Source organism: Macaca fascicularis, chromosome 7 (assembly GCF_037993035.2).
Source record: "Macaca fascicularis isolate 582-1 chromosome 7, T2T-MFA8v1.1".
NCBI lineage: Eukaryota > Metazoa > Chordata > Mammalia > Primates > Cercopithecidae > Macaca > Macaca fascicularis.
The window spans coordinates 167,929,525-167,949,344 of NC_088381.1; the positions used below are offsets into that span (position 1 = coordinate 167,929,525).

The 19,820-nt window shown below is 41.1% G+C and overlaps 1 protein-coding gene across 25 annotated transcripts in view; it reads left to right on the forward strand.

Annotated features, from left to right (window-relative positions):
- Window positions 1–19,820, forward strand: part of EML1 (EMAP like 1) — a 210,519-nt gene that overhangs the window by 109,730 nt on the left and 80,969 nt on the right. For all 25 annotated transcript variants that reach the window (XR_012416106.1, XR_012416105.1, XR_012416107.1 and 22 more), the window contains one exon: window positions 7,962–8,144. Coding sequence is in view for 18 of the 25 variants with exons in the window: in XM_005562188.5 (XP_005562245.1) it covers window positions 7,962–8,144 (183 nt within the window). In the remaining 7 variants the exon portion in view is untranslated. The remainder of the gene's footprint in view (window positions 1–7,961; window positions 8,145–19,820) is intronic.

Genomic DNA, 19,820 nt, shown 5'->3' on the forward strand with positions numbered 1-19,820 from the left:
ATAGAGATTAGGTAATTTGTCCTAGGTCATGTAGCTAGTAAGTAGCAGAGCTGGGATTTGAACCCAGGTAGCTTGACTCCATAGTCCATGCTCTTAAAGACTAAAGTCTATGCCTCTTCTGCTAGCGCTGTCAACACTGACTTAGCTCTGGAATGTCTTCTACCTTAGTAGAACTCTCCCTGCCTTCCTCCTGAGGCCAGAGACCTTCCCAGGTAGGCGTGTGTTGACCCAGCGTCCTACGCAATGGTTGTTACACCGAACCTGACCCTGCCTTCTTTCATTCACATGTTAGAGGATTTCACAGAACTGTTTAATTACTCCTCAGAGGGAAGACAGATATAAAATACCTTCTTATCTTCCCCACTTCTCTCTCCCAGTGGCTTGACATTATGAAGTGAGATTTTCTTTCCCTCCTATCCAAAGTCAAAGGACAAATGAAGAAATTCCACAGAACTACTGTCCATTCACAAGAAGTTATATAGCACTTAAGGACAGTCTCTTTCCCTTGAGCAACAAGTACTTAGTTTTATTTCTCTGCTGAGCTCTCATAGTATAATAGCAACCAATCTCAACAAGCAAAAATAACTTCTAAATTGGCAAAACCAACAGGTGGACCTTATGTTACTTGAACTCGTAAAATTACTTTATTTTATATGTTAACATTCAATAAAAACTGTCATTTTTGAGATAATTCTATGTATTTTAACACAGTATAGTTTAATGTATCAACCACCACTAAGGATATAGAACATTCCAATTACCTCCAAAATTCCCTTTTGCAGTGTCCCCAACCCAACATTTGGCAACCGCTGATCCATTCTCCTTCATTACAGTTTTGACTTTGGAGAATGTAATATAGATGGAATAATACAGCACATAACAGATATTTTGAGATGGGCTGTCTTCATTCAGTATAATGCCTTTGAGACCCACGCGAGTTGTTTTGTGTATCAGTCATTCATCCCATTTTATTACTGAGTATATTCCATTGTGTGAGCGCACCACAGTTTCTCCATTCATCAGTCGAAGGGCCTTCGAGTTGTCTGTAGTTTCTATCAAGTCTGAACAGAGCCACCGTAAACATTGGCGTACTGGTTTTTGTATGAATATGTGTTTATTTTTCTAGAGCAAATACTTCAGAATTGCTAGGTCATATGGGAAATGTGTGTTTATAAGAAACTGCTAAACTGTTTTCCAGGGTGGCCGTGTCACTTTATGTGCCCACCAGCAGTCGGGGAGAGTGTGTTTCATTTGCTCCATATTCTCACTGCACTTGGTTTTGTCAGCATTTTTACTTTTAACCATCCTAATAGATGTGTAGGGATATCTCATTGTAGTTTTAATTTGCATTTCCATCATGACTAATGATGTTGAACGTCTTTTCCTGCACCTGCTTGTTACCTGTATAACCTCTTTGGTGGCCTATTTAAGTCTTTTGCCCATTTTTTCCCTTTGCCTATTTTTAAAATTGGGTTGTTTTTCTCACTGCTGAGTTTGTAAAGTTCTTTATATTTCTCATTCAACAGAGAGAAACAGAAAAAGAGGACACGCACACATCCCCACCAGTACTCCTAACAAACAGTATGGATCCTACATTGCAAGCATAAAGAATAATATATTTAGATCTAGGAGAGGAGGAGCGTGAGAAAAGGATATTTACAAGTTGTTCTTGCTTTATAGTTTTATTTCTTTAAAGAGGTATGCTTAAGACATAGTTTTAAAAAGACCTACACATTATTTTTTTGTAAGAGCTTAGCGGCTCTCTTGGTTAATAGATATCTGTTATTCTCTCTCAGAAGTGCCATAGACACACTTGAAAACTATTTCTATGTGTGAAACAATTATCTGTTACTTAGAAAATTGACAGAGTCTGAATTTAAGGGCAAGACAGAATTATTTATCCAGGAACCAGAAGTTACAAGGTGACAGATTTCAATGTCAGAGGCCACTTACTATTATCTGACTATTCCATATGTTTTCATATTTCTGCATTTTTGTTTAAATTGTTTATTTCCTTTGCTTGGAATGCCATTCTTTTTCACCTGGTGATTTTTTTTTTTATGATACAGAGTCTTGCTCTGTCACCCAGGCTGGAGTGCAATGGCACGATCTCGGCTCACTGCAACCTCCGCCTCCCAGGTTCACGCCATTCTCCTGCCTTAGCCTCTTGAGTAGCTGGGACTACAGGTGTGTGCCACCACGCCTTGCTAATTTTTATATTTTTAGTAGAGATGGGGTTTTGCCTTGTTGGCCAGACTGGTCTTAAACTGCTGACCTCAGGTGATCCATCTGCCTTGGCCTCCTGAAGTGCTGGGATTACAGGCATGAGCCACCACACCTGGCCCTGGTGAATATTTTTATTCTTCAAGGCCAACCCCTGCTTGATCCCATTTTTCCAAAACAACTAATATTTTCTTTGTTCACTTATCACTTTGTATATTTATATAACTTATCAAATTATTTTAGGAATTTGTAGGCATGTGTCTTCTCCATTAGACAGAGAGCTTCTTAAGGATAGCTGTGTGAGCCAATCATCTTTTATCCCTAACAACTAATTTAATGCATGCTTCAAAAGAGACACTCATTTACCTGATTATTCATTAATTTACCAAATATTTATTTAGTTCCCACTGTGTGTTAGGTTGAGGGGCAGAGTAGTGAACCAACAGAAAAGATTCCTGCTTTATAGAGCTTACATTTTGTTGACCTTTTCAGATACCAGGATTCTCCTTTTCTAAAACAGTGGTTTTAAAGCTATTAGTTTTCCTCAAAGCCCTGCTTTAGCTGCATTCCATGTATTTTGCTATGTTGCATTTTCATTATCATTTGATTAAAATATTTTCTAATTTTCCTGATATCTTCTTTGATCCAATGATTATTTAGAAATATATTGCTTCATTTCCAAATATTTGTAGTTGATTTCTAACAATATCATTGTAGTCAGAGAACATACTCTTTCAATCTTTAAATTTATCCAGATCTGTTTAATGACCCAGAATATGATGTGTCCTGAAAATGTGCCATATGCAGTGCCATAGTTAGCTACAGTTTTCTCTACCTATCAATTAAGTCAACATGGTTTATAGTGTTGTTCAAACATTCTGTGTCTGTACTGGTTTTTTGTTTTTTTGTTTTGTTTTGTTTTTGAGATGGAGTCTTGGTCTGTCACCCAGGCTGGAGTGCAGTGACGCGATCTCCACTCACTGCAAGCTCCGCCTCCCAGGTTCACGCCATTCTCCTGCCTCAGCCTCCCATGTAGATGGGGCTACAGGTGCCCGCCACTGCGCCCGGCTAATTTTTGTATTTTTAGTAGAGACGGGGTTTCACCATGTTAGCCCGGATGGTCTCGATCTCCTGACCTCGTGATCCGCCCATCTCAGCCTCCCAAAGTGCTGGGATTACAGGCGTGAGCCACCGCACCTGGCCTGTTTGTTTGTTTTAAGATAGAATCTCATTCTGTTTTCAAGGCTAGAGTGCAGTGGCATGATCATAGTTCACTGTAGCCTTGATCTCCTGGGCTTAATGATCCTCCCATCTAAGCCTCCCACGTAGCTGGGACTACAGGCATGTGCCACCACACCCAGCTAGTTTTTAAATTTTTTTTTTTTTTTTTTTTTTTTTTTTTTTGAGACAGAGTCTTGCTCTGTGGCCCAGGCTGGAGTGCAGTGGTGCAATCTCGGCTCACTGCAAGCTCCGCCTCCCAGGTTCACGCCATTCTCCTGCCTCAGCCTCCCGAGTAGCTGGGACTACAGGCGCCCACCACCATGCCTGGCTAATTTTTTGTAGTTTTGGTAGAGACAGGGTTTCACCGTGTTAGCCAGGATGGTCTCAATCTCCTGACCTCATGATCCGCCCACCTCAGCCTCCCAAAGTGCTGGGATTGCAGGCTTGAGCAGCCGCACCCGGCCTTAAATTTTTTATAGAGATGAGATCTTGCTATGCTGCCCAAGCTTTTACTGATTTTTTAAATTAGTTGTTCTATCAGTTGCTGAGAGAGGGACATTAAAATCTTTGGGAAAAATTATAGAATTGTCTGTTTCCAATTTTAATTCTGTCAGTTTTGCTTCATATATTTTAAAGCTCTATTAGGCACATATGTTTATGATTGTTGTGTTTTTCTGATAATTGACCCTTTTTTCATTATGAAATGGCCCTTTTTATTTCTGGTAATACATTTTATTTGACATCTATTTTATCTGATATTACATCCAGCCTTTTTATGCTTATTGTTTCCATGGTATATATTTTTTCCATTCATATACTTTCAACCTATCTGTATCTTTGTATTTAAAATGTATCTCTTAATGCAAATCAAAACCACAATGAGATACCATCTCACACCAGTTAGAATGGCAATCATTAAAAAGTCAGGAAACAACAGGTGCTGGAGAGGATGTGGAGAGATAGGAACACTTTTACACTGTTGGTGGGACTGTAAACTAGTTCAACCATTGTGAAAGACAGTGTGGCAATTCCTCAAGGATCTGAAACTAGAATTACCATTTGACCCAGCCATCCCATTACTGGGTATATACCCAAAGGATTATAAATCATGCTGCTATTAAAGACACATGCACATGTATGTTTATTGTGGCACTATTCACAATAGCAAAGACTTCGAACCACCCCAGATGTCCATCAGTGATAGACTGGATTAAGAAAATATGGCAAATACACTCCATGGAATACTATGCAGCCATAAAAAAGGATGAGTTCCTGTCCTTTGTGGGGACATGGATGAAGCTAGAAACCATCATTCTGAGCAAACCATTGCAAGGACAGAAAATCAAACACTGCATGTTCTTACTCATAGGTGGGAACTGAGCAATGAGAACACTTGGACACAGGGTGGGGAGCATCGCACACCAGGGCCTGTCATGGGGTGGGAGGAGGGGGGAGGGATGGAATTGGGAGATATGCCTAATGTAAATGACAAGTTGATGGGTGCAGCACACCAACATGGCACATGTATACATATGTAGCAAACCTGCACATTGTGCACATGTACCCTAGAATGTAAAGTATAACAATAATAAATTTAAAAAGATTTTTAAAAAGTAAAATAAAGTGTGTCTCTTGTAGACAGCATATAGTGGGTTTTGCTTTTTTTAAAAAAAAATGTATTCTGACTTCTGCCTTTTAATTGGTATGTTTAATGAAATTACTGGTTTAATGTAACATGTAATATAATTATTGCTATACTAGGTTTGGGTTTAGCATTTTATTTTTTACTTGTCTTTCTTTTTTGTACCTCTGTTACTCTTTTCCTTCCTTCTTTTGAATTATTTGAATATAGAATTTCATTTTAAATTTTCTGTTGGCTTTTTAGCTACACTCCTTTGCATTATTCTTTAGTCATTTATGAGGGATTGCAATAAACATCTGTGACTTTTCCACTATGGTTAATACTAACCCCTTACAGTTAATGATAACTACTTACATGAGATCTATTGTACAACATTATGACTATAGTTAATAACATGTATGTATTCTTGAGAACTGCTAAGAGAGTAGATTTTAAGTGTTCTCACCACAAAAATAAGTATGTGAGGTAGTACATGTGTTAGCTCAATTTAGCCATTCCACAATGTATGTGTGTATTTTAAAACATGTTATATACAATATATACAATTTTTGTCAATTGAAATCAGTAAAAACCACATATAATGTTGTATACTTCATATAAAATATTGAAATCTTGCAACTTGTAGATCCATATTTACCCCATCTTTTATGTTATGGTACTCATATGTATTACATAAAAATACATTATAAACCCTATAAGACAATATTTTAATTTCTGTCTTTAGAAGTTTGAAGGTTCAAGGCTGGGTGCAGTGGCTAACACCTGTAATCCCAGCACTTTGGGGGGACGAAGCAGGATCACTTGAGACCGGGGGTTCAAGACCAGCCTGGGCAACACAGTGAGACCCTGACTCTATAAAAAATTTTAAAATTAGCCAGTTATGGTGGGGTGTGCCTGTAGTCCCAGATCCTCAAAAGGCTGAGGTGGGAGGATCACCTGAGCCTAGGAGATGGAGGCTGCAGTGACTGTGATCACACCACTGTACTCAAACCTGGGCAATGGAGTAAGACCCTGTCAAAAAAAAAAAAAAAAAAAAAAATTTAAGGTTTCATGATAACATAAAAGGAAAATGGAAAAAGGAAAAAAAATGAGTCTTTGAACTGATTCAGGTATTTATCATTTCCAGTGCTCTTCATTTTTTTCTTAGGGTCTGAGTTTGTATCTTATACAATTTCTCTTTAGCCTAAAGAACTTTTATTAGCATTTCTTGCAGTGCAGGTCTTTTGGTGATTAATTCTTTCTGGTTTTGTTCCTCTGAAAATGTCTTTATTTTACTTGCTTTCTTGGAAGATATTTTGCTGGATGTAAAATTCTGGATTTAGTTTTTTCTCACCCCGTACTTTAAAGATGTAGTTCCGCTCTCTTCTGGTCTCCGTAGTTTATGATAAGTCAGCTGTTAATCAGACTGCAGTTCTCTTGTATTTAATATGTCATTTTTCTCTTGCTGCTTTTGGTGTTTGTTCTTTATCTTTGGTTTTCAACAGTTTGACTATAATGTGCCTTGAGGTGGGCTGTTTTGCATTTATTTTGCTTCGTCTTTGATTAGTATTTTGTAATTGTGTGTGTGTGTGTGTGTGTGTACATATATATATATATATTTTTTTTTTTTTTTTTTTTTTGAGACAGAGTCTTGCTCTGTTGCCCAGGCTGGAGTGCAGTGGTGCAGTCTTGGCTCATTGGTTCAAGTGATGAGACTCCCACCTGAGCCTCCCAAGTAGCTGGTACTATAGGCGCGCAACACCATACCCAGCTAATTTTTGAATTTTTAGTAGAGATGGGGTTTCACCATGTTGGCCAGACTGGTCTTGAACACCTGACCTCAGGTGATCCATTTGCCTTGGTCTCCCAAAGTGTTGGGATTACAGACATGAGCCACTGCACCTGGCCTGTAATTGTATATTTCGGTTCATTAAATTTGAGCTATTTTGGCCATTTGTTTTGTTTTTGCGCCACTGCACTCCGGCCTGGGCAACCGTGTCACCCAGGGTCTTGCTGTGTCATCCAGGCTGGAGTGCAGTGGCGCAATCTCAGCTCACTGCAGCCTTGACCTCTTGGGCCCCAAGAAACTGTCCCACCTCAGCCTCCTGAGTAGCTGGTACTACAGGTACATAACCACCACACCTGGCTAATTTTTTTTTTTTTTTTTTGGTATTTTGAAGAGGCAGAGTTTTGTCATGTTGCCTAGACTGATATCAAACTCTTGAGCTCAAGCAGCTTGCCCACCTCAGCCTCCCAAAGTGCTCTCTGGGTTCTCTGGTTGGAGAGCACAGTAAGTGAAGGGAAGAATGATGTCAAATGAGATTGGAGAGGCGAGAAGATCATGGAGAGCTTTACAGACCCTGATAAGGAGTTGGGAATTATGATTCTATGTCAGAAAATATGATTACCATAATTGTAAGGGTCGCTTGCCAAACTCATATTGCTTTATCCTTCAGAGTCTTGACCAATGGATAGGGTGGCCTTGTGATTGTATGACCTACCTGTCAGTTAACATAGTTGGAGCAGAAGCTAGAAGACCATGCAGACTGGGTTTCTCCCATATGTGGGAAGTTGAAGTAGACTTCCCACTGCTAAGGTTCTGCAGTATTGCTGAAAACAAGTTGGCCTGCATGTAGAAAAGTATAATGACAATTAAAACCACACTTTAAAATGAAGAGTGCGAATGTAGAGAATGAAAAGACCATTGTAGAATGAAGAGCTGTAGTTACACACAGCTAAAGATTTCACATGATTTCTGCGTAAGAGCAGTATCTTTAGTCCGTAAGTGTTATTATGTTAAAAGAATGGGCTTAAAACAGTGTGCTATATAGAGTATGTTTATCGATCTGATTTCCGGGGAACACTTGAAACTCACTTGATCCTTTCTTTGGTTTAGATGACAGCGCTTCTGCTGCAAGTAGCATGGAGGTGACGGACCGCATTGCTTCACTGGAGCAGAGAGTCCAGATGCAAGAAGACGACATCCAGCTGCTCAAATCAGCTCTAGCTGATGTGGTTCGGCGGCTGAACATTACTGAGGAACAGCAGGCCGTGCTTAACAGGAAAGGACCTACCAAAGGTGGGCATTTGAGTGACACAGGAACTTTAGTAGAATTGGTCTCAAGGTAGAATCTTGCTCTAGCAAACACATTGTGCTCTTTAATATTGACAGAGAATCAAAACTTAGAATAACAAGAAAACAGTCTTAGCACTGTCAACATAATCACATGAAGTATGATAGTATTTTGGGGCTTGATGTTGGTGAATTGTATAGCCCAGTGATGTACATTTGTAGGTGATCATTAAATGCTTGTTGAGTCAAGCAAGGAACAGTCCAAATGAACCACTGAGAACAGTTTTTTATCAAGATTCTCTGGGATGGAGAGAGCTTGCAGAAAGAACTACGGTCCTTTGGGCCACTTTTGGAGGTTGTTCTACCTAGCTTGTTTTTTGAAAACTCTTATTCTTTATATGTACTTAACATATACTATAATTCAGTTCAGCACAGCAGCACTAGATCATATGCCACATTCAAAGCTCTGAGCCAAGCGCTGGGGGTGCAGAGGTGGTGGGCCTTCCTTTCAGAAACTCAGAATCCTGTGTTATCACTAGCTTTTCCCCTCTTCTAGCTGCAGAGCAAGCCGCTCCCACGCAAAGCCCTCTGTTCCTTTTGAATCCCCTCTGCTGTCCGCAAGGACATCACCTGCTACAGAGCTCTGTCCTCGCAAATTTAAGTCATCATTTCATGTCCCCGTGGCTCTTGGCAATGAGATATTAAGAAGCAATATTTGTGTTAAATAATTTTGTCATTATCTTCTTAGAAGATAATGGAATTAGACAATTAGACAATTTTGGAACTAAAACGCCTCATGACAATTTCTGTCCTGCTAGCTGGCGCCCTCATGTCTCCGTGAACTCGCGCATGGTTCATCTTTAGCCAGAATCATTCTTCCTCGTGACTAACTGTAGAAAAGAGAATTCGTCTTGGCTGTGAGATGCCTTTGGCAAAAACGTTTTTTGAGATTACAACATTTAGATGTTCCTTTAAAAATACCTTTCATTGGCTAGGCACAGTGGCACATGCCTGTAATCCCAGCACTTCGGAAGGCTGAGGCGGTCGGATCACTTGAGCCCAGGAGTTCAAGACCCATCTAGGCAACATAGTGAGACCACATCCCTACAAAAGGTTTAAAAATTAGCTGGGTGTGGTGGCAAGTGCCTGTGGTCCCAGCTACTCAGGAGGCTGAGGTAGGAGGTTGCTTGAGCCCAGGAGGCCAAGGCTGCAGAGAGCACCACTACACTCCAGCTGGGTAACAGAGCAAGACCCCATCTCAAAACAAAAACAACAAAAGGACTACCTGTCATTGTTATTTCAATTTAACAAATTATTTCACAGTTAATGTGTATTTTCCTTGGAGTCAGGAGGGAGGACTGTCTAAGGTTGCGTCTTTGAGTTTTTTTCTCAAGTTCTTGGCTGCACTTCCACATATCTGTGGGAAGAAATCAGTTTCTTTGTCGTCCCAGGTAGTTATCACCAGCTCCGTGTGAGATGGCTACACCTGTTGGGCTGATGTCTGCATTTTGAATAATCATTTTAAGTAATCTTTTTTCCTTCTGAGTTACAAAGTGATTCAGGTATTTTAAATATAAACCGCATTATTCTAAGTATTCTTGACCTACCCAGCTTTCCACAAATAAATCTGATGACTGCTGTGTCTGAAAGGGTACATTTGAAGGTGCTGCTTTATATAAAACTTCAGACTTCTGAAACTTCCTTATTTTTAGAAAACTACGGGAAGAAAATAACAGGGCGTGCCCAAGAGTTTTGTTTTCTTGATTAAGAATGACGTTTGAATTTCATAACTGCACAGAAAAATAAATTTTTTCGTAGTCATCTGATATTTCTTTATAAACATTCTTTTCCTAACTGAAAGTAAATCAAAGCTTAGTTGCCAGAAGGTCACACCAAGAAGTGGAAAAAACGATTCACAAGAAAGCAGGTGAGTGGGCTGCATCCCTGAATGGAGGGACCTTGGGCTCCCTACTTTCTGTGCAGCTAATTAGAGGACAGTGGAAACGGGCAGGAGGGGTGTGCCCGTGGGAGGGGTGTGCCCATGGGAGGGGTGTGCCTGCAGGAGGGGTGTGCCTGCAGCAGCTGCCCTGGCTGTGCTCATCTTTGAGGGAGCTGCCATGTGGGCACTTGGGAACTGGTGCCCATACCTCTGTCTGTGTTTAGAGCTGGCCCTCTGTGGTCGTGATGGAAGTGGTGGGGCATCTTTTAGGCGAGATGGATTTTAGGCAAATCCCCTTTGGTTTTAAGTGGCCACACAATTATCACTTCATAATATTTTGACCTGCCATCCTCATGTAGACTTGAAGTAGCCTGGACACTGACATTCTTATTTTTATTTCTGAGACAGGTTCTTGCTCTGTTGCCCAAGCTGGAGTGCAGTGTTGTGATATTGGTTCTCTGCAACCTCCGCCTCCTGAGTTCAAGCGATTCTCCAGCCTCAGCTTCCCGAGTAGCTGGGACTACAGGCGCACGCCACAGCACTCAGCTAATTTTTTTGTGTTTTTAGTAGACACAGGGTTTCACCATGTTGGCCAGGCTGGTCTTGAACTCTTGACCTTAGGTGATCCGCCTGCCTTGGCTTCCCAAAGTGCTGAGATTACAGGCGTGAGCCACTGCATCTGACCTGCATTCTTATTTTTAAATATCAAGTGATTTTCTCCCCCAGGGTTAGTTTTTTAATGCTCAGGGCTGACTCAGTATGTTGAGCTTTGGGTGTACAGCTTCTGCTGTCTGCCCAGTGCTGGGGATGGCTGTGCCACCAAGAAGCAGGCAGGTACTCTCTGGGGGTCCTGCTCAAAGCCTGTGCGGGAAGAATGCATGTCTTTCTGCTGCCGCAGCCGCTGCCTAGTTTTTAGGCTGCAGTCAACACTCACTGGCCTCAGTAGTACCTGTGGGGCCATAGATAATCATTCTGATTCCTTTCCACAATAATACTCCACTTCTCTGAAGAATGTTATCATGACCTCTAAGCTTTGACTGACTGTATCATTCTTCATATGCCTTGATTAGTATAATGATGAGAACTGCAGGTTCATGGAAATAATTCGGTAACAACCAAGGTCAAGGCTTCCTGAAATGGGGAGACATTGTGGCCCACTGTAATGTGCTGGGCCTGTGGATAGGTATTCTGTAGAGAGGGAGCTGTCACTTGTTCTCCTGTCCCTGCCGTTGGCCTGCTTGCCCCAGTTAGCCAGGTCTTCTTTCCCTTGAGAAGACTGCCTTGGGTCTTAGGATTTCCTCAGTCTCTGTGAGCTCCCCAGACTCTGTTTTCTCCTTTTCCTTTGATATTTTTTAAGAGTTTTTCAGAGTTGCGGTTGGAGTGGGGCAATACTCTGGTAGCAGAATATAGTGAACAGACCCCTTAGATACTGCTGTTGTGAGTGTAAATACAGACAAATGATGGATGAATAAGGGAATTCATTGCAGTACTGTGCACAATGGAGAAAAATTGGATGGGAAACAATAAGGGAGCAGCAAGCAGTAGGGGCATGGCCAGAAGATGATGGTGCCTCCATATGATTAAATGCTTTGTGGTCTTTAAAAATGTTTGTGGTACTGGTACAAGAGGGAAAATGCTTATGCATTACAGAGTCAAATGCAGGCTATAAAACTGTATATGCTGTATCGTTTCAACTAAATAGACAAAACTTATGCAAAGAAGACTGGAATGAAGTACTGTATAGCAAAAGTAATTCATGGGTTTTTTCCTGAGTAATAGGATTATGAATTTTTAAATACTTTTAGTTAGTTTCTAAATGTTCTGTGGTGTGTATTTCTTAATAAGCAGAAGGAATTTGTGTTCTAAAAAATCACTTCTTTCTTTCCATTGAATCTGAGGTCAACAGCAGGGTTCATGGCAAATGTTAGGAGGCCAGGGGTTCACTCACATGTGTTTTCAAGAAGACAGGGAGTCGTTTGGAGTTCAAGCAATCCATTGTATACACACACAGCTGATTTTCATGTTAGCGCAGGGATTTTTAACATGTAAAATGTAGATGAAAATATAGTTGTGCCGTGTATCTGGGATCGTCTATTTTGTTATGCATTACCCAGTGAATAGCTCATATTTCCCATTTGAAATTTTGCTTGTCTGTTCAGACTAGTTAGGCAGCTTCCCTTTTAAAGTACTTTAATATGAAATACTTTAATATTCCTTTGCAACTTTTAAAATCGGTTATATCAATAGTGGATCTATGAATTAGAAGATCAAGGAATTATAATAATATTGGCTTCATTAATTAATGGATCAGAGAATTACTAAATATAACCAGAAGGCTTCTGTTGGAGAGGTTAATAAGCAAGTCAGTCCTGCCATTCCAAGACATCGAAACCCTCTAGCCTCAGAACACAGCCTCTGCAACCACTGTCAAAAGCCAACTACAGATTTTTAGCTGTGAGAAGCCTGTGCTACACTGGCACTTAACACTGATATTCAGAATACTACTCATAGGTACCAGGTATTGATTGACCAAGGGCTGGACTTTGCAGCAGACATTTTGGATGTATTAGCTCATTTTACCCCTCCACGTTTCTGTGAGGCAAGTGTCGTTGTGCCCATTTTATAGATGAGAATGAAGCCTCTGGGAGGTGTAGTGATTTGTCAGGCTACGCAAGGGCCAAATCTGGGACTGGACCCCAGGGCCCGGCTGACGTGTTCTTTCTGCCATCTGCATTGCCTCGCTGTGCATGCCTCTAGCAATATTCCATAAGTTAGCATTATTCGCATTAAACCAAATATTTAAAACATGAATATAATTTGAAAATCTTTTTTCAAGGTTTAATTTGATTTGCAAAGTATGCCAAATACATTAGATTATATTCAGCACATCATTGTGTGAAATATTATGTTACGATCTCTTCACAAGTTTTATTAGGTAGGTGCAACTGACAAATTAAAATTTTTAAGCTCTTGGCAGTCGATGGCATTAATGAATTATTAACTTAGTTCTGTATCCTAGTTAACCAAAATTAAGGAGCAAATAACTTTTGCTTTTTCTCTTGTCTACTGCACTTTCTTCTTACAAATTGGCAATTTACAGAAAAACATCTTTTCTTTCTTGCTCTTTTAGATAGAACATACTGTAGTTTCTTTTGTTTCTGTCATTAGCTGCCCTCTCCAGTTTAGATGGGTATTCTGTAGTGATTTATAGAACAGGGTTTAGTAGGTGTTTGTAGTTTTTCAGAGATTAAAAAAGATGTTTCAAATTGTGTATTATGAAAATGTTCTCAAATGTGTACAAAAGTAGAAAGAAGAGTATCTTTTACCTGCCATTCTCATTTATCAATATGTGGTCAGTTATCATTATGACCCTCTCCTACTACCCCCTCACCCCATACTGGATTATTTTAAAGCAAATCTAAGACACTATATCATTTTATCTGTAAATATGTCAGTATGTATTTCTAAGATATAGACTCTTTTCTAAAGTCCATAATGGCTGGGTGTGGTGGCTCATGCCTGTAATCCCAGCACTTTGGGAGGCTCAGGTGGGCGGATCACTTGAGCCCACGAGTTAGACACTAGCCTGGGCAACATGGTGAAACCCCATCTCTACAAAAAATACCGAAATTAACCTTGTGTAATGGCGTGAACCTGTAGCCCCAGCTATGCTGGTGACTGAGGCAGGAGGATCACTTGAGCCCAGGAGGCAGAGGCTGCAGTGAGCCGAGGTCACACAACTCGCTTCAGCCTGGGTAACAGGGCAAGACCCTGTCTCAAAAAAAAAAAGCAAAAATAAAAATAAAGTCTATAATAATAACATTATTACACTTCAAAACTAATAATTTCTTAATATCATTTAATAGCAAGTCAGCAGATTTCCCTAATTGTCCATGAATGACTTTTTATAGCAGTTTTATTGAAATATAATTCACATACCATAAAATTGACCCTTTTAAAATTTATGATTCATTGATTTTTAGTATAAGTTGTAAAACCATCACCACTATCTAATTTTAGAAAATTTTTATCACCCGAAAAGAAACCCCTCACCGATGAGCAGTGGTTTCCAGTTGCTCCCTCCTCCCAGCCCCTGGCAACCACTAGTCTACATCATGTCTCCGTAGATTTGACACCTTGGACGTTTTCTGGAAGTGAGATCATACAATATGTGGTCTTTTGCCACTGTCTTCTCCCACTTAGCATAATTGTTTTCAAGGTTCACCCATGTTCCAGCATACATCATTCCTTTTCATTGTCAAATAATATTCCACTGGATGCAACATTTTGTTTATCCATTTATCAGTCAATAAGCATTTCGGTTGTTAATACATGACTTTATGAAATCAGTTCATTAATGTCTTTTTCCCCATTTATAATTCTATTACATTGAATTTTTAATGTTACAGGATTCTTGCACTCCTAGACCCATGCCTAAGAATTCAAATGAAAACACATGGTACGATGGACAGCCCCATTTACCTTGATTCATGTGCCTTTTGATAATTTCGAAACCTTTTTAAAGTGATGCAGTAAGAGACAGAGTTGTAGGGCTGCAGGTTTCTGGCCAGTAGATACAAAGTAGCACGCTGTCTTGTTCTGAACCTTGTTCTTTTTACTGAGCAGTGTGGCCTACAAGGCATTCCTTTGCAGTGTCTAGAGCTCCTCCTCATTCCTTTTTTTTTTTTTTTTTAGACAGAGTTTTTGCTGTTGTTGACCAGGCTGGCGTGCAATGGCGCGATCTCGGCTCACCACAACCTCTGCCTCCCGGGTTCAAGCGATTCTCCTGCCTCAGCCTCCTGAGTGGCTGGGATTACAGGCATGCGCCTCCACGCCCGACTAATTTTTGTATCTTTAGGAGAGACGGGGTTTCTCCATGTTGGTCAGGCTGGTCATGAACTCCTGACCTCAGGTGATCCACCCGCCTCGGCCTACCAAAGTGCTAGGATTATAGGCGTGAGTCCCCGCACCCGGCCTCCTCGTTCCTTTTACAGCTGCACGGTGCTCCCTTGCAAGGAGATGCCATAGTATATTCAACCAGTCCCTGCGACAGGCTTTGGTTTTGCAAGTTGTGCTGCAGTGATTGGCCGTGTGGGTAGGGCATTTTGTATTTTTGCCAGTATATTTAGGACAGGTGCCTAGAGATAGGGGTGCTGGGTCAGAGGTGCACCTGTGATTTTGCTGGATGTTGGTGATGGTGATGATAGGAGTCTCCTCCAGCACTCAGCTAATCATCTACTTTGTCTTATAACTTAGCAAAAGCAGATTGCCTTTTCCAGTTCTAAATAGAGACATTTTTCAAATTTTGAAATGGATAATTAGGAATTCTAGGCTCATAATGGTTAGATATGTTAGAAGTAAACTTTGGATTTCCTCATATAATCATATATGTAATCATATTTTTAACCCTAATGGGAGTTTTATATATCAAATATTGTACATTGCGTTGTTGATGTGATGTAAGTTAAAAGGGTTTCTTGATCATTAGATTGCAACTTAATATAAAAATATGCATTAGTAGATTTGGCTAGCTTTACTAGAACTTCTAGATTTATTCATATCAACTGTAGTTTTGAAAATATATTATCACGGATAGTACTCTTGAAATCTCGGTATTCCAATTCAACCATTTAGAATGATGAAAAAAATTTATTTCAGGCTTAATTATGAATGTTTTTGGACCTGAGATTTTTAAAACCTTGGTTAGATTTCAGTTACCAAACTATGGCGTCATATTGCAGGGAATCTAACTCCAGGTAGTTTAAATAATATGAAATATAACAGGAAACTGCTGAGCAAAAATACTGCACCTATTACTGGAAACCAGTCTTCAGCTTGGTTGCCCTTCTCCCTCCCTTCACTTCCGGTGAGTTGGTAGGGTCTGTCCTCAGAGAGCCCAACTCACTGGGAAACTCAGATGTTGCTTTACAGAACACTCTTCTCAGATGAATGAAAGAGAATAGATTTCAGAGTGGGAAGATACCTTAAGGAACGCTTTTGACCAAAGCCTTTCCTTTATGGGTAAGGAAAACGGGACCCAGAGGACCTGACCTATGGACACATGACTAGATGGGGACACAGCAGGGACTGGTGCCCCGGCCCCTAACTCCCAGACCTGAGTTCCTTCCCCCACGCTCTGCTACCTCCCCCACTGTGCCTTGGTGTAAGCGCAGGAAGCAAGTGGCTGTTTTTGGGTGAGAATGTGAGAATGTGCCTGGGGTTCTCCTCCAAATCTGTGTACGAGATATGCAGCCTGTGGGTTCTCACTGGCTCTGATTCTGCCTCTGGTACCACTTGACCATAGCATTTCATTCTCTTCACATTATATTCAGGATACAAAATTGCACCCAGTGTCCACAATAGAGTATTTTCTTGTCGGGATTTAGCCAGGGGATAATGGCTACCACTTCTAGGGTGTCTACTACGTGCCGGGCACTGTGCTAGAAACTTCGCATTCCTCATTCCTAATCCTCACAGCAGTCCTGCAAGGTGAGCACTCTGACCTTATTTTAGAAGGAGTCCAAGGTTTGGGCTATGTCTTCCAGCTCAGCTGAGGATGAGTCCAGTCCTGTGTGCCTTGAGGGCCCTTGCGCTCCTTCACCTGGGCACCTCTGACCCCCAGAGACAGGATTCCAGCCGTCCTGCAATCCTTCCACCGGATGCATTCCAAACGCGGTGTTTCTCAGGCTCCTTTCATCTGAGAAATTCTCCTTTTGGTGCTGTGTTTGTTGCTGTGTTTTGCCTCTAGGAACAATTTAAAATTTTTTTTTTAAACAACCCTTTCATGAACCAAAAGAATATCTCATATCTTAGTGTCATCTGGAAGCTAGGGATCCATTTGTCTTAGCACTTGAGGAGCAGAAAATTGTGTTTGAACCTTCCCTAGTGCTATGTCACTTCTGCATTTTTAAAGAGCCCTTATCTGAAAATGATTCATTACAGCTGCTCCTCTTTTCCTGCCGTCTTCAAGATCCAGGCTGGCACCTGTTCAGACTCAACACTAGGAGGTATTTTTCCTTCCACCAGGTTTTCTTATGGCAGAGAGCTGTCTTCCTTGAGTGGCTAATAATTTTTAGACATGGTAACATGAAAGAAACCTGGCATGATGTCATGTGCAAAATAGGTACTTAGTAAGCACGATGGTGGTGGGGGTTACATTGCTACTTAATCAGTCAGTGGTTACAAAAACCCAAGGATGTTATCAAGACAGGGATGAGCAGTAATTGGATCTTGCCGAAGTTGGGAATCGATCCAACCTCTCAGTCACTCCAAGAGTAGTCACTGTGCGTCCCCCTCCTCCTTCCCATCCCTCTCCTCTTCCTCCTCTTCCCACCCTCTATTTTTCTTTCATGATCTCTCATCACAACTTTAATATTCTATTTGCTTCTGAGGCTACTCTATTGTATTTTAAGATATAAAATATACACTCTGGGAATGCCTCCTGCATTGCATCTGATTTTCTTTTCATGGGCTTTTAAAATCCTATTTTCTATTCTTTTGAGAAAAGGACAACAGTAGATTGTTAGGAGATTGAATTTTGAAATTATAACTCAAGAAAGAATGAACAACTTAGTAGTGACTCCAAAATGGCTACATGATGTCTTCTCTTAGGAGAAAGGATTTTGTTATTGAAATTGAACCAAGTTAAATTTCCAATGTATGTTGACTCCTTTCTGTGTGTAGGCCTGGGAGCAGGTACTAGCTTCAAGAATCCTGCAGTCAATGGAGTAGACAGACTGTTGGATTTAGCATTCCAAGTGTGATGACGGTGGCTAAGGCAAGGCGGTGTGGGAGCATGGAGGAGGCCCCACTTTCTTTTACATTAGAGAGAGAAGGAAGATTGGCCCTCAGCTTTAGGGACTGGAAAGTTCTAGCAAGTTAAAAATATGGCATAATATACAGTTTTGTTGTTGGTAATATTTTAAGAGCCTAAATGGAGGCAGATTTAATTCTCTAATGAACAAAATCTGCTAGCTCTTTTATTTGTTTGTTTGGAGATGGAGTCTCCCTGTGTTGCCCAGGCTGGAGTGCAGTGACACGATCTCGGCTCACTGCAACCTCCGCCTCCCGGGTTCAAGCGATTCTCCTGCCTCAGCATTCTTACTAGCTGGGATTACAGGCACATGCCACCACAGCCGGGTAATTTTTCTGTTTTTAGTAGAGAGGAGGTTTCACCATGTTGGCCAGGCTGGTCTCAAACTCCTGTCCTCAGGTGATCCACCTGCCTCAGCCTCCCAAAGTGCTGGGATTACAGGAGTGAGCCACTATGCCCGGCCTCTGCTAGCATTTTTAAATGAACTTTTTATTATAGGATAGTTTTAGATTTCTAGAAAAGTTGTAAGCACAGAAGTTTCCCATAGACACAGTACCCAGTTTCGCCTGTTATTACCATCTTATATTAGTATGGTACATTTGTCACAACTAATGGACCAATATTAATACATTATTATTAATTAATGGCCATGCTCTATTGGGATTTCCTTAGTTTGTCCCTTAAGCCCTTTTGGTTCCAGATTCCCATGCAGGGTAACACATGATCTTTAGTTACCCTGGCTCCTCAGCCTCCTCCAAGCTGACAGTCTTCCTTGTTTTTGATGATCTTGACAGTTTTGAAGAATACCGATTAGAGAGTTCATTGACTGTCCTTCAACTTGGCTTCGTGTGATGTTTTTCTCATGGATAGACTCAGGTTATGGGCTTTCGGGAGGAAGGCACAGAGGTAAAGTGCTGTTCTCATCTTATCAGCACATCCCGTCCAAGGGTGCATGCCATCAACATGGCTCATCACTGTGGTTGTTGACCTTGGCCACCTGGCCGAGGGAGTGTTGGTCAGGTCTGTCCACTGGAAATGACTTCTCCCCCAACTTCATCACTTGGCTGTTAGAAGGAAGTCAGCATGCGCCAGCTGCACTTAAGGAGTGGCAGATTATATTCTACCTTCTTGAGGGTGGGGTAGCCACATAAATTATTCAGAATATAGCTGCATGGGGATTTGTCTGTTCTCTTCATTTATATATTTACCCAATCATTTATTTATATATACTGCAGCATAAACTTACAGATACTCGTTGTGTACTTTGGGTTATAACCGAATACCATGTTATTTGTTTTATGGCTCAAATTGTTCCAGCTTTGGCCTTTGGGAGCTCTTTCAGTTAGGTCCTGTGTCCGTTTGACTTGCCCCCACCAAAGTAGTGTCTTTTGGTTTTATTGTTGTTGTCTGAGCACTTCTTTACTTTGTGGCACCACAGGAGACTCCAGATTCATGTGTTCCCTGCCCCAGCCCTACGTGCAGCTGCTTCCCCTGGAGGCCTGCTTCCTTCTGCTATAGAACGGCCTTGGAAACCAAGGTTTGGGCATTGGCTGTCATTGCTTTAAGCCCTCTCAGCAGACAGAGCTGAGAAACATGTGTTTATACTAACCTGTATGTGTGTCTGTGTATGTATTTATACTTACGTATCTGCATCTGTGTTACGGGAAACCCGAGTCTGCCCTGATGTCTCTACTCTAGTGGCACATGGTTCATTCCCGCCATCTCCCCTTGCTTATCCATCACCTCCCTCTCCAACGGTGAGAGGCCTGCCCCTGCCATCCTCCCTCCTTTTATGTAATTGTCCCATCCTGGTGTTCCTGTGTAGTGGTTTCAGAATTGTTAGCCTCCACCTTTGTGGGAAGCAAGCTTACTAACTAAACTGCAGTGCTGATATGCAGTAGAGTCTCTACTCATTTCCAGAATGACTTAG